This window comes from Phyllobates terribilis, unplaced genomic scaffold (assembly GCF_046119375.1).
Source record: "Phyllobates terribilis strain yellow unplaced genomic scaffold, ASM4611937v1 Scaffold_7__3_contigs__length_470593459, whole genome shotgun sequence".
Classification (NCBI taxonomy): Eukaryota; Metazoa; Chordata; class Amphibia; order Anura; family Dendrobatidae; genus Phyllobates; species Phyllobates terribilis.
In genome coordinates this window covers 99,238,376-99,262,070 of record NW_027362767.1, presented here as the reverse complement: position 1 = coordinate 99,262,070, position 23,695 = coordinate 99,238,376, and the positions used below count along the sequence as shown (strand labels likewise).

Here is a 23,695-nt window from a genome sequence, read left to right as displayed (position 1 = left end):
GGACCCTACCAATATTAGGAACGGGGTTTTCTTTGTCCCCTATAACCACTTTCCTTCCCGATATAGATGAGACCACAGGCTGTGGAAACTTTTGGGCACAATTTTCATTCATTTTTTATTTTGAATTCATTAGTTTTTTTTCATATGGGGAAAACTATTTATATGAGATGATAAACATCGATCCCATCTATCCCCGCAAAAAAATAAAAATAAAGCAATTCTTTCCATCTGACATATACTGGTCAGGTAGTTAATAGTTAATATAAGGACGCTTTCTTCTTTGCTTCGGGTGTTTTGAATATTATATCTTCTTGTTTCCTTCAAAAGAGGTGGGGGGGAGAGTTTTAAGAAGGGGACATTATTTCTGCCAAGGTGCCTCCTGTGACCTGCCCGCCGGGGGTCTCCTTCCAGGACATTGGAAATCCTGACAAACCCCATCACCCCGCATTAAGCGCCTCACTCTAATACCCCTAATTCCAAGGAGTAGCAAGAGCGTCAGCTAAAGGGCACAATGTCTGACTGACTGATGCTGAAGGGACAGTGTCTACCCAAGGCTGTCACATCCTTCTTCCCATCTAGCCAGACTTTTTTTTTTTTGAGGTGTAAGTGACATATTCTACCACTAGGTGGCACTGTGACTCTGCCGCAATAGACACAATGCGATATTCTGAGCCATTTCGGCCAGCAAATAAACATGCCTGCTTAGCGCATTTGTCATTCTAGCATCTCACTCTGCACTTACAAGAAAAGCCACCAAAAGCACATTTTACATTTACTCTGACACCAAAGTCTCTGATCTGTACATGCCAGGAACTTACTACACTTCATTAAAAAAAAAAGTTTTGCAAGTTTTTCCAATATTGATGCCTCTATTTGGGATCTGTTTTCCTGTGATGTCACTGATATATAATTATATATATATATATATATGTATTATATATATATTTTTTTGGTGTGTGTGTGTGTATGTAAATATATATATATATATATATATATATATATACACACACACACACACATATATATATATATATGCACATACATACATACACACACCACACACATATACATACATATGTATGTATGTATATAGCTCATTCACCACAGCCCCGTGAGTGACGAGATCTGATATCCAGTGACCTGGATAAAGCGAGACCCTCTCACATCCACTGGCTAACCTCAATAATAATAATAATCACGGGGGATTTAAATAATCTGAAAAGATGCATTTGGAGTCAAGAGCTTGGTACGGCGTCACGTGATTAGCAGAAAGTCCCCAGGGGGACAGAGATGTGTCACACTACATTGCCCACCTCTGCTGCCAGCCCGCCGCTCTGTCCGCTCCGTTCCCCTTCCTCCTGGATGTCAGATGCTGTCAGTACGTGATTATTATTAATACCTCTGCACGGACGAGATTAATCAAGGTGCTAAGTGACACTGAGCTTATAATAATGCCCCGCGTGTCTGGGATACACGGTGCCGCTCACCCGCACGGCTTGGCTGTAGGGACCGATGTTAGCGGGGGCCCAGTGGGAAATGCTTTGTACATGCATGGCTATCTTCTCCGGGGGGCAGTCTTCCTCACAAGTGACAGGTCTCCGCTGCCAAAAGAGAACATCCATCTTCAAGAGGGTATCCTGGGGTAGACAGCACTGCACACAAACCCTGCAAAGACATACAAAAGTAACTATTAAAGTTATGGAAAGAACGGATAAAAAGTAACATAAAATATCTGCGATCTTGTGACGTCTTCTGCAAACTTCCGCAATCCGATAAGCTGAGATCTGGGGATCTGATTGCAGGCTGCGGAATAGAGGGGATTCTATTTGTATTATATTGTTTTATTTTTTTCCTATGTCTTGTTAATGGGTTTATTTCAGACCAGTAATTAGCGCCAATCGATTATATTCTAGATGTTCAGCTCTCATTTACTGGTCTGCAATGGTGGTGGCAAAACCATTGCTGAAACAATGGGCCTGTTCCCGTACACAGAACATGTTATCGGCAGCACATGATCTATTTACATGGGGCCATGTGATGACCAGAATGATTTTTGGGGGATTTTTCTGCATTAAAAAAAAAAAAATCACCCAAAGAATGAACATTTTTCTGGTTTATCGGTAATTACCAATAACAAAAGGTGTGTACAGGTGCTTACTAAGAGTAGCCATCTCCATATATAACAAACAAAGTAGCACTCTGTAGTACTATAGTTAACAAGAAGTATATGAAATTGGAATTGCATTACTGCTCTAGAAGATAGGAAAAATTGAGAATACTTAGAGCATAAATTGGCCAATTCATGTGTGCCCAGAAGCCAACAACAAGGCGACTCTCGTTGCTGGGAACCTATCTAATGTGAATCCTCTCCCAGGCAGAAGCCTGCATGTATATGGGAAGATAAGATCCTGCTGTGATTAAGACCGCCAGAAGCTGATGGATGGAGTGCTCAGCCTATGTATAAATATGAAAAGAATGACCATAACTTCCAAAACAGAAAACAAGTGTGTACAGGTGCTTACTAAGAGTAGCCATCTCCATATATAACTAACAAATAAAGCTGCACTTTAGGTTCCCAGCAAAGAGAATCACCTTATCGTGGCTGCTGGGTACATATGAATTGGCCAATTTATGCATGAAGTATCTTCCTTTTTTTCTTATTTTCTATAGTAGTAATGCATTTTCAATTTCATATAATTCATGTTTACATGCTATAGCGTTACAGAGTGCTACTTTATTTGTTATTTATACAGTTGTGCTCAAAAGTTTGCACCACAAGGCCATGTCAACCTGTCATTGGCTACAGCAGAACAAAGTGAAGGTTCTGGAGTGGCCATCTCAGTCTCCTGACCACAATATCATTGAGCCACTCTAGGGAGATCTCAAGCACCCAGTTCATGCTAGACAGCCCAGGAATTTACAGGAACTGGAGACTTTTTGCCAAGAAGAATGGGCAGCTTTACCATCTGAGAAAATAAAGAACCTCATCCACAACTACCACAAAAGACTTCAAGCTGTCATTGATGTTAGAGGGGGCAATACACGATATTGAGAACTGGGGTATGTGAACTTTTGATCAGGGTCATTTGGATGTTTTTGGTTGTCATTAAGATTTAAAAAGAGAAAACACAGTAGTTTGACAATAAATGGCTTCACCCAACCAATAACCATGAGTGGAGAAAATGTTTTTTTGTTATCAATCATATTCTCTGAAATAAGGCCAAGAAAGGAAAAATTCTGCCGGGGTAAGTAAATGGGTAATGGGTAATTACCGGCACGTTTACTGCTGTGCATTACCATAGTATCAGCACTGCAGGTGAGTGCCCATAAACTGCAGAGGAAATACAGAGGAGAAAACTGACTGCAGATTACAAATCCATATCAAGTCACTCTGTGCTAAAGACTTCACCCTCTGCAATGCAAACGCTCAGGGTTTCCAAAGCAGAATACAAAACTCAAAATTAGCAGATTCATCATTGCTCTTGTGGGATTTTTTATTGCCTCGTTCTGTATCTGTGTTTTTGTTTGTTCCGCATTCATCTTTTCAAAGTCACTTCCGGTATATAGCCGCTCGTTCTTTTTAAGGTCACCATTGTAGGCAGTCTTTAGGTTTTCCAGAAGTTTTCACCTGATTCATCCACTTGCTAGTTTTCAAAAAGACGCAACATTTTTGAGCAGTTTTTGCAACATTTTACGTTAAAAAGTTGCAAAAAAAAGTTATGGCAAAAAAAAGTAAACACTGATGTTGACTCTTGCACAAAATTCTTCAACCACATGCGCCATTTTAAAGAAAGAATTTTTTTTTAAAGAAAAAGTGACTTAAAAAAAATGCAAACGATGACTTGGAGTTCAGTGATTATTGTTATACTTGCTAAAATTGAGAAGAAAAAAAAAAAAAGTTGCTTAAAACAAAAGATCACTGAGGACCACAGCAGTAGAGCACCATCACATGTTTAGGGAGTACATCAAAAATGCAGAAAAAAAGGTGCAAATATTTGCAATATATTTTTCTCAGTTTCATCTATTCCTGGTATTGGCTGTTTTTTTACAATCAAAAATACTAATGAAAATACTGTCACGTGAACTAGGCCTAAGCAAAGAAACAGCCCTATATTACTCATCTCAGACTGCTGCTTTAAAGAGTAATTGTTGTTTTCATTTTTATTTCACAAGTCAGTAATACACATGAAAATAAGCATTTTTTGTAATATATCCCATCAGAGAAACCTGCTTTTTTTCTCCTCCTGGAATTTCAATTCACAGGTAAAATCTGTATTCAGTGAAGACAGATTTTCCCATTACTGAGATAGGAGACGGCAGTTGGTGCTCAGAAAGTTCTATGGAGGGGGAGGAGCTAGAGTCAAACACAGACATTCAAGTTCTCTTTAATTGACAGTTACAGATCTCCACAGAACTTTATGAGCACCAACTGTCATCTCCTGTCTCAGTAATGTGAACGTCTGTAATCACTAAAGACTGATTTTACCCATGAATTGACAATTTTGAGAATGAAATATCAGTCCAGGAGGAGAAAAAAAAAGAGGATTTATCTGATGAGATATATTACTAAGTTTCTTATTTTCACACGTACTATTGATTTATGGAAAACACAATATGAAGGACGTGACTACCAGATCTGCAGGTATCACAGCTCCCAGCGTCAGCGTTACTACGTGATGTGCTGCTATGCGGGGCATGCTAAGTGAAGTTTTGGCAATAGGTCGGCACTCAGGAGATGTCATCGCCTGGGAAGTTGCACACAAAGTTATAAGTTGTTCACTTATAGCTGCACCAAGTGAAGAACAAGCCAAAAGCAGCTGCAGTAGCTCAGCTGGCATCTTCTGATTGCTGAAAGGTAAAGCCGGGTTAGTTACCGAGCCGGGGGTGCAGTGGTGAAGAGCGCTGCGTATTCAGTATTGATAGAAGCAAAGTCATCCATGTTTCCAACGTAGACGTGAACCAGCGCGGCGTCGCTCATCTGAAGACCGACCTCATGTGCTTTTGCTGCGACAAAGAACAAATGCACATTAAGTCAACACTTCTCCTCCGTGATCAGTAACTGCTGCCAGCCTCCCAGCAGCCATTGCAAAGTCACAGGCCGTCATAAGAACCCATCATTTCACAAAAATCTCCAGACTTCCCGTTCCCTACCCAGCAGCACTAAAGACCACAGTGCAGCACAACATTCCTCCCCAGCAGCACCAAAGACCACAGTGCAGCACAACATTCCTCCACAGCAGCACCAAAGACCACAGTGCAGCACAACATTCCTCCACAGCAGCACCAAAGACCACAGTGCAGCACAACATTCCTCCACAGCAGCACCAAAGACCACAGTGCAGCTCAACATTCCTCCACAGCAGCACCAAACACCGCAGTGCAGCACAACATTCCTCCACAGCAGCACCAGACACCGCAGAGTAGCACAACATTCCTCCACAGCTACACCAAAGACCACAGTGCAGCACAACATTCCTCCACAGCAGCACCAAAGACCACAGTGCAGCACAACATTCCTCCACAGCAGCACCAAAGACCACAGTGCAGCTCAACATTCCTCCACAGCAGCACCAAACACCGCAGTGCAGCACAACATTCCTCCACAGCAGCACCAGACACCGCAGAGTAGCACAACATTCCTCCACAGCAGCACCAAAGACCACAGTGCAGCACAACATTCCTCCACAGCAGCACCAAAGACCACAGTGCAGCACAACATTCCTCCCCAGCAGCACCAAAGACCACAGTGCAGCACAACATTCCTCCCCAGCAGCACCAAAGACCACAGTGCAGCACAACATTCCTCCACAGCAGCACCAAAGACCACAGTGCAGCACAACATTCCTCCACAGCAGCACCAAAGACCACAGTGCAGCACAACATTCCTCCACAGCAGCACCAAAGACCACAGTGCAGCACAACATTCCTCCACAGCAGCACCAAAGACCACAGTGCAGGACAACATTCCTCCACAGCAGCACCAAAGACCACAGTGCAGCACAACATTCCTCCACAGCAGCACCAGACACTGCAGTGTAGCACAACATTCCTCTCCAGCAGCACCAAACACCGCAGTGCAGCACAACATTCCTCCACAGCAGCACCAGACACCGCAGTGCAGCACAACATTCCTCCCCAGCAGCACCAAACACCGCAGTGCAGCACAACATTCCTCCCCAGCAGCACCAAACACCGCAGTGCAGCACAACATTCCTCCCCAGCAGCACCAAACACCGCAGTGCGGCACAACATTCCTCCCCAGCAGCACCAAACACCGCAGTGCAGCACAACATTCCTCCCCAGCAGCACCAAACACTGCGGTGCAGCACAACATTCCTCCCCAGCAGCACCAAACACCGCAGTGCAGAACAACAGTCCTCCACAGCACAGCAGCACCAGACACCGCAGTGCAGCACAACATTCCTCCCCAGCAGCATCAAACACCGCGCTGCAGCACAACATTCCTCCCCAGCAGCACCTAAGACTGCAGTGTAGCACAACATTCCTCCCCAGCAGCACCAGACACCGCAGTGCAGCACAACATTCCTCCACAGCAGCACCAGACACTGCAGTGCAGCACAACATTCCTCCACAGCAGCACCAGACACCGCAGTGCAGCACAACATTCCTCCCCAGCAGCACCAAACACTGCAGTGCAGCACAACATTCCTCCCCAGCAGCACCAGACACTGCAGTGCAGCACAACATTCCTTCCCAGCAGCATCAAACACCACGGTGCAGCACAACATTCCTTCCCAGCAGCACCTAAGACTGCAGTGCAGCACAACATTCCTCCCCAGCAGCACCAGACACTGCAGTGCAGCACAACATTCCTCCCCAGCAGCACCAGACACCGCGGTGCAGCACAACATTCCTCCCCAGCAGCACCAAAGACCACAGCGCAGGACAACATCCCTCCCCAGCAGCCCCAAACACCGCAGTGCAGCACAACATTCCTCCACAGCAGCATCAAACACCGTGGTGCAGCACAACATTCCTCCCCAGCAGCACCTAAGACTGCAGTGCAGCACAACATTCCTCCCCAGCAGCCCCAAACACCGCAGGGCAGCACAACATTCCTCCACAGCAGCATCAAACACCGCGGTGCAGCACAACATTCCTCCCCAGCAGCACCTAAGACCACAGTGCAGCACAACATTCCTCCCCAGCAGCCCCAAACACCGCAGTGCAGCACAGCATTCCTCCACAGCAGCCCCAAACACTGCAGCGCAGCACAACATTCCTCCACAGCAGCACCAAACACTGCAGTGCAGCACAACATTCCTCCACAGCAGCACCAGACACTGCAGTGCAGCACAACATTCCTCCCCAGCAGCACCAGACACTGCAGTGCAGCACAACATTCCTCCCCAGCAGCACCAGACACCGCAGTGCAGCACAACATTCCTCCCCAGCAGCACCTAAGACTGCAGTGCAGCACAACATTCCTCCCCAGCAGCACCAGACACTGCAGTGCAGCACAACATTCCTCCCCAGCAGCACCAGACACCGCAGTGCAGCACAACATTCCTCCCCAGCAGCACCTAAGACTGCAGTGCAGCATAACATTCCTCCACAGCAGCACCAGACACTGCAGTGCAGCACAACATTCCTCCCCAGCAGCACCAGACACTGCAGTGCAGCACAACATTCCTCCCCAGCAGCACCAGACACCGCAGTGCAGCACAACATTCCTCCCCAGCAGCACCAGACACCGCAGTGCAGCACAACATTCCTCCCCAGCAGCACCTAAGACTGCAGTGCAGCACAACATTCCTCCACAGCAGCACCAGACACCGCAGTGCAGCACAACATTCCTCCCCAGCAGCACCTAAGACTGCAGTGCAGCATAACATTCCTCCCCAGCAGCACCAGACACTGCAGTGCAGCACAACATTCCTCCACAGCAGCACCAGACACTGCAGTGCAGCACAACATTCCTCCCCAGCAGCACCAGACACCGCAGTGCAGCACAACATTCCTCCCCAGCAGCATCAAACACCGCAGTGCAGCACAACATTCCTCCACAGCAGCATCAAACACCGCGGTGCAGCACAACATTCCTCCCCAGCAGCACCTAAGACCACAGTGCAGCACAACATTCCTCCCCAGCAGCCCCAAACACCGCAGTGCAGCACAACATTCCTCCCCAGCAGCACCAGACACTGCAGTGCAGCACAACATTCCTCCCCAGCAGCACCAGACACCGCAGTGCAGCACAACATTCCTCCCCAGCAGCACCAGACACTGCAGTGCAGCACAACATTCCTCCCCAGCAGCACCAGACACCGCAGTGCAGCACAACATTCCTCCCCAGCAGCACCTAAGACTGCAGTGCAGCATAACATTCCTCCACAGCAGCACCAGACACTGCAGTGCAGCACAACATTCCTCCCCAGCAGCACCAGACACTGCAGTGCAGCACAACATTCCTCCCCAGCAGCACCAGACACTGCAGTGCAGCACAACATTCCTCCCCAGCAGCACCAGACACCGCAGTGCAGCACAACATTCCTCCCCAGCAGCACCAGACACCGCAGTGCAGCACAACATTCCTCCCCAGCAGCACCAGACACCGCAGTGCAGCACAACATTCCTCCCCAGCAGCACCTAAGACTGCAGTGCAGCACAACATTCCTCCACAGCAGCACCAGACACCGCAGTGCAGCACAACATTCCTCCCCAGCAGCACCAGACACCGCAGTGCAGCACAACATTCCTCCCCAGCAGCACCAGACACCGCAGTGCAGCACAACATTCCTCCCCAGCAGCACCTAAGACCACAGTGCAGCACAACATTCCTCCACAGCAGCACCAAAGACCACAGTGCAGCACAACATTCCTCCCCAGCAGCACCAGACACTGCAGTGCAGCACAACATTCCTCCCCAGCAGCACCAGACACCGCAGTGCAGCACAACATTCCTCCCATCCACTGAACAAGGAACCTATATGACACCCACACATATCAGACATTTATGGTATATTTTGTGGCTATCCCATAATATCCAAGACGGTACCACCCCTGGACAGTGTATGGGGGAAGGTATGCAGGCTTTATTCTGAGGTATTATGGCATTTCTTTCCTCAGGAAACAAGGAATAAAGGGACTCCTACAGCAACTAGAAAGGCCGGAGCATTATCTTATCCCACCGTGGTGCCCCCTCATGTGTGGGGTGTGTGGAGGAGCCTTGTGTGCCAGGACCCTGTGTGTGGAGGAGCCTTGTGTGCCAGGACCCAGTGTGTGGCGGAGCCTTGTGTGCCAGGACCCAGTGTGTGGAGGAGCCTTGTGTGCCAGGACCCCGTGTGTGGAGGAGTCTTGTGTGCCAGGACCCCGTGTGTGGAGGAGCCTTGTGTGCCAGGACCCCGTGTGTGGGTATAATGGCTCCTGACAGGTAGCAGAGCACCAGTAATCCTATAGGTGCATGAGGAGATTTTATGCTTAGAAACAACACAAACAAGATAATAAAAGCTGATCCGCATCAGGAGCCGGAGCCCTGAGGAAAAAGAAAAGCAACAGCGTCGCCTGCAGTTACCTCATACAGTGACTCACGGCCATTACACAACAAGAGCCCTGCAGCCGCCATGATGAGAACACGCGTCTGCCGTGAGTCACTGTCACACCTGTGCAGGCGCTGTATGGGGCCACAGCAGTAATCTCCGCAAAGTGCAGCAAGTTGTCATTGTGTATCGTGTGCTCACAGCGGCACACACCCGGATTAATCACCGGCTGTCTCCCACCATAACCCATGATTAAAAAGACAACGTTTTTTCTCCAGCGATGACGAGTATGTATAGGATTGGAACATCATGTTTTGTAGTCCAAAATTAAAAATTGGCATAGTGGCAACCACCACATATCCATAGGAGAAGCCAGCGCGCTTCAGCTAAAACAGCCTTAAAGAGGCTTAATCCCATACATACTCGTCACCGCTGGAGAAAAAAGCTGCATTGTGTGATTAGTCCTGGACTAGGGCAGCTCCGTGCGATCATCTTTACTCGAACAAGGAGCAACAACATTCAGTGAGCGGACTCTCCTGTCCCCATTCCCTCCCTGCATGATTAAAAAGAAACCCCTTCTCTAACCCTAACAATCTGCTGTATCCATTCATATACACCATATGGAGTAAACTATTGGGTCACACGTCCTAATCACTAAATACAGGTTTCTCATCCAGTCCCATTGTCCCTCAGTGTATAACATCCGGCCCCTCCCCTGGTGTATAACATCCGGCCCCTCCCCCAGTGTATAACATCCGGCCCCTCCCCCAGTGTATAACATCCGGCCCCTCCCCCAGTGTATAACATCCGGCCCCTCCCCCAGTGTATAACATCCGGCCCCTCCCCCAGTGTATAACATCCGGCCCCTCCCCCAGTGTATAACATCCGGCCCCTCCCCCAGTGTAAAACATCCGGCCCCTCCCCCAGTGTAAAACATCCGGCCCCTCCCCCAGTGTATAACATCCGGCCCCTCCCCCAGTGTATAACATCCGGCCCCTCCCCCAGTGTATAACATCCGGCCCCTCCCCCAGTGTATAACATCCGGCCCCTCCCCCAGTGTATAACATCCGGCCCCTCCCCCAGTGTATAACATCCGGCCCCTCCCCCAGTGTATAACATCCGGCCCCTCCCCCAGTGTATAACATCCGGCCCCTCCCCCAGTGTATAACATCCGGCCCCTCCCCCAGTGTATAACATCCGGCCCCTCCCCCAGTGTATAACATCCGGCCCCTCCCCCAGTGTATAACATCCGGCCCCTCCCCCAGTGTATAACATCCGGCCCCTCCCCCAGTGTATAACATCCGGCCCCTCCCCCAGTGTATAACATCCGGCCCCTCCCCCAGTGTATAACATCCGGCCTCTCCCCCAGTGTATAACATCCGGCCCCTCCCCCAGTGTATAACATCCGGCCCCTCCCCCAGTGTATAACATCCGGCCCCTCCCCCAGTGTATAACATCCAGCCCCTCCCCCAGTGTATAACATCCGGCCCCTCCCCCAGTGTATAACATCCGGCCCCTCCCCCAGTGTATAACATCCGGCCCCTCCCCCAGTGTATAACATCCGGCCCCTCCCCCAGTGTATAACATCCGGCCCCTCCCCCAGTGTATAACATCCAGCCCCTCCCCCAGTGTATAACATCCGGCCCCTCCCCCAGTGTATAACATCCAGCCCTTGACCCACCCTTCCCGGTGTATAACATCTGGCCCCTGACCCCCTTTTGTATAAAACCTGGCCCCTGACCCCCCCCCCCCCCCCCCCGGTGTATAAAATCTTTTGTATAAAATCTGGCCCCTGACCCCTCCGATGTATAAAATCCGGCCCCTGACCCCCCTCCCGCCCGGTGTATAAAATCCGGCACCTGACCCCCCTCCCCCTCCCCCGTCTGGGGTATAAAATCCAGCCCCTGACCCTCCCCCAGTGTATAACATTTGGCCTCTGACCTCCCCAGTGTATAACATCCAGGCCCGTGATCCCCCAATCACGGTGTATAACATTTGGTCACTGACCCCCACCCCGCTGTATAACATTTGGCCTCTGACCTTCCCGATGTATAAAATCCAGCCCCTGACTCCCCCGATGTATAACATCTGGCCCCTCACTCTCCTAGTGTATAACATCTAGCCCTTCACCCCGGTGTACAACATCAGTGGATAACTGATCACCATCTTTACATCTCTACATACTTGCCTTTTAAAGAGGAGAGCGCAGTATGAACGGCTTCATGGACAGACCGCCCCATGCCGATTATCTCACTGATCCATCTGAATCCCCCCAGTGACGAGGATGACTGCTGGATTACAGCATCTACAGACAAGCAGACATATACTGTTATTTTTTATTTATGTGAGCGGTCAGCAGTGCTAGGGAGTGCGGTGAGAAGGCCAGTGAGCAGCAGTGGTAGGGAGTGCGGTGAGAAGGCCAGAGAGCAGCAGTGCTAGGGAGTGCGGTGAGAAGGCCAGCGAGCAGCAGTGCTAAGGAGTGCGGCGAGAAGGCCGGCCAGCAGCACTAGGGAGTGCGGTGAGAAGGCCAGCGAGCAGCAGTGCTGAGGAGTGCGGCGAGAAGGTCGGCCAGCAGCACTAGGGAGTGCGGTGAGAAGGCCAGCCAGCAGCAGTGCTAGGGAGTGAGGTGAGAAGGCTAGCCAGCAGCAGTGCTAGGGAGTGCAATGAGAAGGCCAGAGAGCAGCAGTGCTAGGGAGTGCAGTGAGAAGGCCAGCCAGCAGCAGTGCTAAGGAGTGCGGCGAGAAGGCCGGCCAGCAGCACTAGAGAGTGCGGTGAGAAGGCCGGCCAGCAGCAGTGCTAGGGAGTACTGTGAGAAGGCCAGCCAGCAGCAGTGCTAGGGAGTGCAGTGAGAAGGCCAGCGTGCTGCAGTGCTAGGGAGTGCAGTGAGAAGGCCAGCGTGCAGCAGTGCTAGGGAGTGAGGCGAGAAAGCCAGCCAGCAGCAGTGCTAGGGAGTGAGGCAAGAAGGCTAGCCAGCAGCAGTGCTAGGGAGTGAGTTGAGAAGGTCAGCAAGCAGCAGTGCAAGGGAGTGCGGTAAGAAGGCCAGCCAGCAGCAGTGCTAGGGAGTGCGACGAGAAGGCCAGCCAGCAGCAGTGCTAGGGAGTGCGACGAGAAGGCCAGCCAGCAGCAGTGCTAGGGAGTGCGACGAGAAGGCCAGCCAGCAGCAGTGCTAGGGAGTGCGACGAGAAGGCCAGCCAGCAGCAGTGCTAGGGAGTGCGGTGAGAAGGACAGCCAGCAGCAGTGCTAGGGAGTGAGGTGAGAAGGCTAGCCAGCAGCAGTGCTAGGGAGTGCAGTGAGAAGGCCAGCGAGCAGCAGTGCTAGGGAGTGCGGCGAGAAGGCCAGCCACCAGCAGTGCTAGGGAGTGGGGCAAGAAGACCAGCCAGCAGCAGTGCTAGGGAGTGCGGCAAGAAGGCCAGCCAGCAGCAGTGCTAGGGAGTGCGGTGAGAAGGCCAGCCAGCAGCAGTGCTAGGGAGTGAGGCGAGAAAGCCAGCCAGCAGCAGTGCTAGGGAGTGAGGCAAGAAGGCTAGCCAGCAGCAGTGCTAGGGAGTGAGTTGAGAAGGTCAGCAAGCAGCAGTGCAAGGGAGTGCGGTAAGAAGGCCAACCAGCAGCAGTGCTAGGGAGTGCAGAGAGAAGGCCAGCCAGCAGCAGTGCTAGGGAGTGCGGTGAGAAGGCTAGCCAGCAGCAGCGCTAGGGAGTGTGGCAAGAAGGTCAGCCAGTAGCAGTGCTAGGGAGTGCGGTAAGAAGGCCAGCCAGCAGCAGTGCTAGGGAGTGCAGTGAGAAGGCCAGCGTGCAGCAGTGCTAGGGAGTGAATCGAGAAGGCCAGCGAGCAGCAGTGCTAGGGAGTGCGACGAGAAGGCGAGCCAGCAGCATTGCTAGGGAGTGCGACGAGAAGGCCAGCCAGCAGCAGTGCTAGGGAGTGCGACGAGAAGGCCAGCCAGCAGCAGTGCTAGGGAGTGCGACGAGAAGGCCAGCCAGCAGCAGTGCTAGGGAGTGCGACGAGAAGGCCAGCCAGCAGCAGTGCTAGGGAGTGCGACGAGAAGGCTAGCCAGCAGCAGTGCTAGGGAGTGTAGTGAGAAGGCCAGCGAGCAGCAGTGCTAGGGAGTGCGGCGAGAAGGCCAGCCACCAGCAGTGCTAGGGAGTGGGGCAAGAAGGCCAGCCAGCAGCAGTGCTAGGGAGTGCGGTGAGAAGGCCAGCCAGCAGCAGTGCTAGGGAGTGAGGCGAGAAGGCCAGCCAGCAGCAGTGCTAGGGAGTGCGGAGAGAAGGACAGCCAGCAGCAGTGCTAGGGAGTGAGGTGAGAAGGCTAGCCAGCAGCAGTGCTAGGAAGTGCAGTGAGAAGGCCAGCGAGCAGCAGTGCTAGGAAGTGCGGCGAGAAGGCCAGCCACCAGCAGTGCTAGGGAGTGGGGCAAGAAGGCCAGCCAGCAGCAGTGCTAGGGAGTGCGGCAAGAAGGCCAGCCAGCAGCAGTGCTAGGGAGTGCGGTGAGAAGGCCAGCCAGCAGCAGTGCTAGGGAGTGCGGTGAGAAGGCTAGCCAGCAGCAGCGCTAGGGAGTGTGGCAAGAAGGTCAGCCAGTAGCAGTGCTAGGGAGTGCGGTAAGAAGGCCAGCCAGCAGCAGTGCTAGGGAGTGCGGTGAGAAGGCCAGCGTGCAGCAGTGCTAGGGAGTGCGGTAAGAAGGCCAGCCAGCAGCAGTGCTAGGGAGTGAGGCGAGAAAGCCAGCCAGCAGTAGTGCTAGGGAGTGAGGCGAGAAGGCTAGCCAGCAGCAGTGCTAGGGAGTGAGTTGAGAAGGTCAGCAAGCAGCAGTGCAAGGGAGTGCGGTGAGAAGGCCAGCCAGCAGCAGTGCTAGGGAGTGCGGAGAGAAGGCCAGCCAGCAGCAGTGCTAGGGAGTGCGGTGAGAAGGCTAGCCAGCAGCAGCGCTAGGGAGTGTGGCAAGAAGGTCAGCCAGTAGCAGTGCTAGGGAGTGCGGTAAGAAGGCCAGCCAGCAGCAGTGCTAGGGAGTGCAGTGAGAAGGCCAGCGTGCAGCAGTGCTAGGGAGTGAATCGAGAAGGCCAGCGAGCAGCAGTGCTAGGGAGTGAATCGAGAAGGCCAGCGAGCAGCAGTGCTAGGGAGTGCGACGAGAAGGCGAGCCAGCAGCATTGCTAGGGAGTGCGACGAGAAGGCCAGCCAGCAGCAGTGCTAGGGAGTGCGACGAGAAGGCCAGCCAGCAGCAGTGCTAGGGAGTGCGACGAGAAGGCCAGCCAGCAGCAGTGCTAGGGAGTGCGACGAGAAGGCCAGCCAGCAGCAGTGCTAGGGAGTGCGGTGAGAAGGACAGCCAGCAGCAGTGCTAGGGAGTGAGGTGAGAAGGCTAGCCAGCAGCAGTGCTAGGGAGTGCAGTGAGAAGGCCAGCGAGCAGCAGTGCTAGGGAGTGCGGCAAGAAGGCCAGCCACCAGCAGTGCTAGGGAGTGGGGCAAGAAGGCCAGCCAGCAGCAGTGCTAGGGAGTGCGGCAAGAAGGCCAGCCAGCAGCAGTGCTAGGGAGTGCGGTGAGAAGGCCAGCCAGCAGCAGTGCTAGGGAGTGAGGCGAGAAAGCCAGCCAGCAGCAGTGCTAGGGAGTGAGGCGAGAAGGCTAGCCAGCAGCAGTGCTAGGGAGTGAGTTGAGAAGGTCAGCAAGCAGCAGTGCAAGGGAGTGCGGTAAGAAGGCCAGCCAGCAGCAGTGCTAGGGAGTGCGGAGAGAAGGCCAGCCAGCAGCAGTGCTAGGGAGTGCGGAGAGAAGGCTAGCCAGCAGCAGTGCTAGGGAGTGCGGTGAGAAGGTCAGCCAGCAGCAGTGCTAGGGAGTGAGGTGAGAAGGCTAGCCAGCAGCAGTGCTAGGGAGTGCAGTGAGAAGGCCAGCGAGCAGCAGTGCTAGGGAGTGCGGCAAGAAGGCCAGCCACCAGCAGTGCTAGGGAGTGGGGCAAGAAGGCCAGCCAGCAGCAGTGCTAGGGAGTGCGGCAAGAAGGCCAGCCAGCAGCAGTGCTAGGGAGTGCGGTGAGAAGGCCAGCCAGCAGCAGTGCTAGGGAGTGAGGCGAGAAAGCCAGCCAGCAGCAGTGCTAGGGAGTGAGGCGAGAAGGCTAGCCAGCAGCAGTGCTAGGGAGTGAGTTGAGAAGGTCAGCAAGCAGCAGTGCAAGGGAGTGCGGTAAGAAGGCCAGCCAGCAGCAGTGCTAGGGAGTGCGGAGAGAAGGCCAGCCAGCAGCAGTGCTAGGGAGTGCGGCGTGAAGACCGGCCAGCAGCAGTGCCTCCGACAGTCACACATACGTACGGGCGGTCTACACAACACACATACACGGTCACACTAATAACAATCATTCATCATTACATGCTGAGTGTAATAATTGTGTCCAGAATCTGTACAGATAACACACAGAGTTATCACTGTGCAGGTGTTTTATCGATATATGCTACAATATTAGTGGCCATCTGTCGGACCAGGAGGCCGAAAGGAAAACAAAATTATTTCAATTAATTTGGCTTTTGCTTTCCCCTTTGTAGCGACTCTGCAAAGTCTCCATAACTTTGGCCCAAGAAAGCACAACTCCATCAATTCACTTTTACATCTGGTCCAGACGCATCAACCTGGTTTCACACCTTAAAAGTTTTTACTGCAGGCAGCAACAGAGGGGATTTCGTATCTACCTGTAGCCCACGGCTGGGGACTGAAACTCGTGGCTTGTGTTTCCAAATCTCCGTGCACTGCTGTCTCATCCAGGAGAGGATGCAGCGTATCACAGGAACATGGCTGTGCTGCCAGGGTCGGACATCCAACCTGCAAGGAGAACTTCATTTGGCATCATACATTTCTATCGATCCAGGGTATAAAAAGTGTCCTTAGACAGTATGCCTTGGCAGTACTACACTAAAAGGGTATTAGTCCTTTCACCCACATTCATTGTTAAACCAAGGTCTTGCTTCCCTCAAATCAAGGAAACATTCTTGGTGCACAATTCAGACTTAAAAGGCCACGAACTAATTTTCCATCCATTCTATATGAGTAGGTGGTTCCTCTTTTTACAGCATTCTGTCAGCACTATAGGTGCTGGAACTTCCTTCCCTTCCTATTTCCGTATAGATTGTAAGCTTGTGAGCAGGGCCCTCACTCCTCCTGTAACTGCTGAACTATGTGTTACTTTGTGATGTCTTTATTGTTTGTACTCTGCCTGAAAGAGAGGTGATAATTATTTTGCATATTTTTTTGGCTTTTCAACATATAAATATGGAAAGTAACAACCGACATAGGGTTGGATTATCATGGGAGGTCTTGTCACGAAAAATTCATTTGACTTTATTTCTTATTATGTCATTGATATTTGTAGCCAAGTCTGAATGAAACGGTGCAACAGCAATAGTTTCCGATGTTTACTCTCTGCCAATCCCGTGTACTGCCAACCTTTGCCCTGACACCTTTACGATTAGGAATTACGTTTTTAACAGATAGGACATGTGTTCTTTAGGGTTTGTGTACACTACTTCTTTTTCAGGTGGTCAACTCTGTAACGCGCCTGAACGAGTGCTTAATATTTGCTGAAAAAAAAATTCAGGCTTTTGTCTATCTTTTAACTGTGATAACCGAACAAAGAAAGCATGACTGCATCCATACAATAATGTAAAAATCAATGAATATGTGAAAATTGCTAAAAAAAAACAACAAAAAAAAACAACATGCTAAAATACAATACAAGGAATCCATTCAATATAAGGAAACAGAAAAAGACAGATACGTGTTTCGCACAATGTGCTTCATCAGGGGTGACCCATAACACGCCTGAAAAAGTGCTTAATAAACAAGGATGCCACACATAGACCAAAGATGGATGAAAATCAGACCCAGGACACTGATCACAAATAGTCTGCTTATTTCTCATAAGGCACAAAATAAATGGAAGTGTGAATGAGGCCCAATGAGTTTCTTTTTGAAAAGGAAATAAATGAAAGGTAAGGGGAATGTTTGCATTACTCCAATGGTGGAATAAGAGTGCAGAGATGTTGTAGGATGATCCCAAGAAGCTGCTGCCGGGTGTTACTCACTTTAGCCTCCAGATGAAGCTTGGACACACGGAGGTAAGCCACAGGAGCGAAGGCATCATTAGAGTGCATCACCACCTCCGAGGAATCTCTGGGGAAGGAGAGACAGCTGGGTCACATCCACGAGTGGACATAGCGGCGGCAAATGCAGGAGAGTAATGGGTCAATCAGAAGCACTGGCTCCGAGAAGATGCTGCCCACAATTTCACACTGATTGACAATATTTTCTGATATTAACCAAGACTTTACTAAATAAGAATAAGTGAATGAAGCAAAATCCTATGACCGGTGCCCACTGCTACATTAACATGCTTCTTACATATGAGCGACAATAAATGCATAAAAAACATCATCGGAATAATAGACGCAAGGACGAAATCCTGAGAAATCTCTTGTATTGTAGGAATCCCGCTCATGCCGGAAATATTTGGCTAATGCATATTTCCAAGTGAGAAAGGGCTGGGCATCCTACATAGGGCTGCGAGCAGAAGACGACCTCACCGCACTGTCGCCTGCAGCTATGATGAGAGCTTGTTAATAGTGCGGCTACAATTACCGGCAGGGGAAGGATGGAGAGTTCACGAATAACCATCTATAATTAGCAGGAGACCCGTGTGAGGAGCTCAGCAAATTACCGAGTTCTTAAGTGTCACCATATTCTCCTAAAAAGAGGAAGAAATTCTGCTCCATCTTGTATTGGAAAAACCTTGAAAGAACCTATGGTAAGCGCTGTGCCGCCCAATACCCGGGCAATTACTGCGGCATCAGTTACAATATGGGATCAATGACAAAAAAACAAAAAGAACGGTCTCCAAATCATTACCCATCAGAAGTATGACATGAAAGATGCAGAATCGTTATCACGCAGTCATTGTGGTTAGATCGGGTGATGCGGCTTATTACATGCCAGTGACACCTCTGTGTGAATAAAGCGGAATGAAAAGTTCTGAAACTTTCTAATATCCTGCGTTTCAATTGCTCATTATTTTCAAAATGTCTGTTTGCTGTCTGTGAATTGGAACAACGGCTCATTCTAAAATATAAATTCCTACAAGCAACAGAAAGACAGGAGATTAAATCTATTCCTTTAACAAAAGAGAATGTTTCTACTATTATGTCATGTTTTTATTATTACAGGGAATCTGTCAGCAGGATTTCTCCCTAAACTATTTATATGTACATTTAGTGATTTCAAAAACAAGTCCAACAACACCTTTACATGGCCGGTCCGCTCCTCCGATCCTGAGAAAGCAGACTTTGAATAGATATGCAAATGACGCTGAAGACCTATGGTAGATCTGAAACCTCTGTCACTCCAGCTCTATTCCCCACCCAGCTCCACCTCCTCCTGCTTGACTGTCAGCCTCCATGCTGTGTGATTGCAGGCAAAGGGAGAAGTCAGTAAAGCAGGAAGTCAGGAAGAGGAGGCGGCGCTGGATGGGGAATAGAGCTGGAGTGACAGAGGTTTCAGATCTACCATAGCTCTTCAGCCTCATTTGCATATCAATTCAAACATTAATTTCTTTTTAACAGAGGAACGGACTAGCCATGCCAAGGCATTGCTGAACTTGTCTTTGAAAGAGCTACTTGCATATATAGTTACATAGGTTGAATAAAGACCATCAAATTCAACCTCCCTCATATAAATAGTTTGGGGAGTGAAATCCTGCTGACGGATTCCATTTAATAATTTTATTAATGGTATGTTATGAAATATATGGGTCGGTGGTTGTGAATGCCATTAAAAGAAAAGGGGAGCATTGCTCCCTATTAAATCCCACATCTATCCATCTCTCTCTCTAGCTTAGATGAGACATGACCGCTGCAGTAAAACATTGGCTGCAGTGGTTACGTGATATCTCCCAAGGGAAGAGGAAGCAAGGAGAGCAAGGTGGACATAGGCATGAGGAAGGAGAGCAAGGTGGACATAGGCATGAGGAAGGAGAGCAAGGTGGACATAGGCATGAGGAAGGAGACCAAGGTGGACATAGGCATGAGGAAGGAGACCAAGGTAGACATAGGCATGAGGAAGGAGAGCAAGGTGGACATAGGCATGAGGAAGGAGAGCAAGGTGGACATAGGCATGAGGAAGGAGAGCAAGGTGGACATAGGAATGAGGAAGGAGACCAAGGTGGACATAGGCATGAGGAAGGAGAGCAAGGTGGACATAGGCATGAGAAAGGAGACCAAGGTGGACATAGGCATGAGAAAGGAGACCAAGGTGGACATAGGCATGAGGAAGGAGAGCAAGGTGGACATAGGCATGAGAAAGGAGACCAAGGTGGACATAGGCATGAGGAAGGAGAGCAAGGTGGACATAGGCATGAGGAAGGAGAGCAAGGTGGACATAGGCATGAGAAAGGAGACCAAGGTGGACATAGGCATGAGGAAGGAGACCAAGGTAGACATAGGCATGAGAAAGGAGACCAAGGTGGACATAGGCATGAGTAAAGACTTGGATCCAATAGTTGAGTAGATATTTTTCTATTATTAGTTTCATACCATTATAGGCATATATTATTAAAAATAAGAAACAGGGGAAACAACTTCTTCAATAGGTAGGTAATATTTCTTTACGACTTTTTTGTTTGTTTGTTTGTTTTTAGTCTCATACATGGGACTATTATTAACAATATGCTGATATATTTTGGTAAACCAGCATTTTGCACTATGCATTGTCTATGTAAGATACTTAGTAAAGCAAACTTTTTTTTATGTCCTAACAGGCATTTACTTGAGAAATCTCAGGGGATCCTTCACAGAGCCTCGCTGCCTCCAGGATAATGCCAGGCCAGGTGTTTTAACCCTCAACTGGTGTGGTGGGGTTTTTGTCACGCAACTGGTGATATGGGGTTTCCTATACCCCAGTGTTTAGAAATCTCTTATTTTTACAGAAAATGCAAAGATCACGTTTGTTTTAATCGTTTTCTTATTGGCGATTGATTACACATGAGTATAACAAATTTTTGACACTCACAAATGGATGGAACTAGTGAGACACGTATCTTCATACCAGCATTTTTCAAAGAATGGCAGCCAAACAAAAATTCCCTGGGGTGTGGCAAACCCCACCTCACCAGTTGAGGGTTAAACTTAGAATTAGAAGGATTAACCACAGGGATAGGAGTTTTCTTAAACTACAAATTGGGTTTGGTGTAGGGCTGTGTTTAATGCCGGTCTCACACTTCAGACATGCACGTCTGAGAATGGACCACAGTGTCCGTACCGGCCATGGTGTCCGTACCCAAACACAACAGCCCTATATCTGTCTATGAGGCTGTTCAGCTCAGGTTAGGAGACCCGCCGCCTGTTTGGATCGTACTCGTAAGTGTTTAATGCTGTATAAGTATTTATTTTTTTTTATTTAACTTTAATAAATTAAATTTGAATTTTTTTTCAGAGAAGTGTAGGTCAAGGATGACCCAAGTGAGGTGAGGAAGGATAGCATCTCTGCAGCCGAAACATAACTATGTGGGGTTTCTAAGAAATCCTATTGTAATTGTACAACACAAGAATCATAACCTGAATAATTGTTGTTCTCAATGAGTTATTCCCATCTTTATTGATTGATATTGTTGGGTAGTGCTTATAAACACAAGCACTTTTGCAACTTAATGCTTATTAAAATTTGCATCCGTTTACAGCTTGTTGCCTTGGAGACCGACCACTGCTGCAACACAGAACACATGTGCCGTGCTTACAACATCTTTTCTGCTGAGAATGTAAGCACTGCATTGAAAACAGTCCTGTGTGCACTGTTACCGCTTAATCCAGGCCAGCTTCAATGCAGTGCTTAGATAGCAGTGGTGGTCGGTATCCTAGTCAACCAGCTGTAAACAAAAGTGTTAATATCTTAAGAACAGCTGCAAATTTTAATAAACCGTAGTGTTTGTTATTACAAGCAATATCTGAAAATATTCATTGATGAAGATGAGAATAACCCTTTAAAAAAGTTAAGAAAGTTACCTTTGCGAAGACTTTAAAAAGGAGCTGTCACCAAGTAAATGTGGCCAGTTTTTGTCTTCCTTGTATTATTACCTTTGCTACCCTAAGTATTCTGGGTTTTTTTATTATTATTTCTTAATCCTACCATATGGTTTCAGAGATATGGGCCTTTTTTACTTTGTGCTACTTTTTATGGTCTTTACTATGGGGATGTGGCTCACTGGATCCTCGGGGGCATGTCTTTAGGCTGCACTACATTATCACCCTGTGAGCACCGCCCCCTTGACAAAAAAAAATAAAAATTAGCACCAATAAAAAAGGTCCATATCTCTGGAACAGTATGGCGGATTTAAAAAAAAAATTAAAAAATGGGACTATTCAGGGGAACAGTGGGAATAAAATAAGAGCCAAACTTGGCCACTTTTGACCAGGTGACATGTCCTCTTTAAAGTGGCCCGGTCACTCTCCGTGACACATCCTGGGTACATGTTCCGCCTTCTTAGCAGAATTAATGCATCCTACATAGTTATTCTTGTATCCATTTACATCAGATGAAAATAGCAAAATGTTCCTAATGTCAAGAACACGTCCTAACTCTCAGGACGGTACAAGCAGCCCACATAGGAGGGAAGGTATCATGACTCCACGCTGTCAGGAAAGAGTTATGAGCTATGATTACTGGGATTTTAATGTTAAAGTGAGAGCTCAATGAAAAGCGAACAACTGTGGCCACTAAGTGCCGGAGTCACCGCGTTCAAAAAAAGATTGTCGCTCTGGGTGATTTGTTCTTAGCGGGAGCGCCTGTCACCGGATGCAGGAAGCCGATTGTCTGTGATCAGTGCTGTGACATTACGCCAGCACCAAGGCAAATCACAGTGCTCACACACCTTGTGGGGGTGGACAGCTTAGAAATGTGCAGCCGAAATAGTCCGCCTGACCCGGGCACAAGACTGGAACATTGTGCTCGCCTGTGGAAAGTCGCACAAGCTTTTTCCTACAAAAAGAGTAAATTTTTCATGCAGAAAAAACATACAAATTTTTCATCAGTACAGCCTTTCGTTAAAGGGGTATTCCCATCTCCAAGATCCTATCCCAATATGTAGTAGGTGAAATAATATTAACAAATACCTCCAATTAGAAATGTAGTATAGTTCTTCTGATTCACCATGTCGCTTACCCCATGTGCAGGGCATTGCAGTAGCTTAGGTATCCATGGTTACAACCACTCATATAGTATCTGTAACATACCTGGCGGCGTCCTTGCATGGTGGTCCATCTCCCACTGTGCAAGAGCGCGCACTTGATCTCCAGTCCAGAATGTCTCTCTGGCTTCCCTCCATGCTGTCTGTTTGTGTCTGTTTCTGCTGCTTAAGGGCGGCGCCCGATCACTTCCTGCTTTTTGTACCTGCTGTGGGTCACACCCCTTGTGCGTCCTCAGCCTATTGCTGTCTGTCACCTGGTATATAGCTCAGCTGCTCCCATCTATTCCTGCCTGAGCATAGTGTTTCATTCAGTGTGTGCTTGCACTCTGAAGGTGCCAGGTCCCGTTCTTTGTCTCCTGCTTTGCGGTATCAGTTCCCGTGTCTGAACTGAGTCCTGTCTATGTCTCCTGCCTTGCGGTATCAGTTCCCGTGTCTGAACTGAGTCCTGTCTGTGTTCTCTTGTCTGCCTATCCTGGAGGCTGTATTTCCAGGCCTGTCTGAACACGCTCCTAGCCTGTTCCTTCCGCCTTCTAGGGGCCGATTACCTAGATCCGTTCCTGTATCTTGTCTGTCCTGTCTGAACACGCTCCTAGCCTGTTCCTCCCGCCTTCTAGGGGCTGATTACCTAGACCCGCTCCGGTATCTTGTCTGTCCTGTCTGAACACGCTCCTAGCCTGTTCCTCCTGCCTTCTAGGGGCCGATTACCTAGACCCGCTCCTGTATCTTGTCTGTCCTGTCTGAACACGCTCCTTGCCTGTTCATCCTGCCTCTCTGGGGGCCGTATTCCCAGACCCGCTCCTGTATTCCGCTGCAGTGTCGGTCTCCTCCATACACTCAGTTCCAGTCTGAACTCTCTCCTATCCTTTACCTGTTTTGCCTCTATGTCCGTTCCCTTCCTTTTTCTGCAGAGTCTGAACTCGTACCTAACTCCTGCTTGTTGTCTCTGTACTCCCGTTTGTGAGTTTGTGGTCCACTCGCTACTTCACTGCAAGTACCCTGTGGGTATCTGGCTCTGCCTTTCCCTTCC

The 23,695-nt window shown here is 49.3% G+C and overlaps 1 protein-coding gene across 2 annotated transcripts in view; it reads right to left on the bottom strand.

Moving 5' to 3' along the window:
* The window catches only part of DPH6 (diphthamine biosynthesis 6), an 87,970-nt gene that overhangs the window by 24,178 nt on the left and 40,097 nt on the right, over positions 1–23,695 (bottom strand). For both annotated transcript variants that reach the window (XM_073639031.1, XM_073639033.1), the window contains 5 exons: positions 17,525–17,612; positions 16,136–16,265; positions 11,689–11,805; positions 4,875–5,004; positions 1,488–1,665 (listed from right to left, as the gene is read on the bottom strand). In XM_073639031.1, the coding sequence (XP_073495132.1) occupies positions 1,488–1,665; positions 4,875–5,004; positions 11,689–11,805; positions 16,136–16,265; positions 17,525–17,612 (643 nt within the window). The remainder of the gene's footprint in view (positions 1–1,487; positions 1,666–4,874; positions 5,005–11,688; positions 11,806–16,135; positions 16,266–17,524; positions 17,613–23,695) is intronic.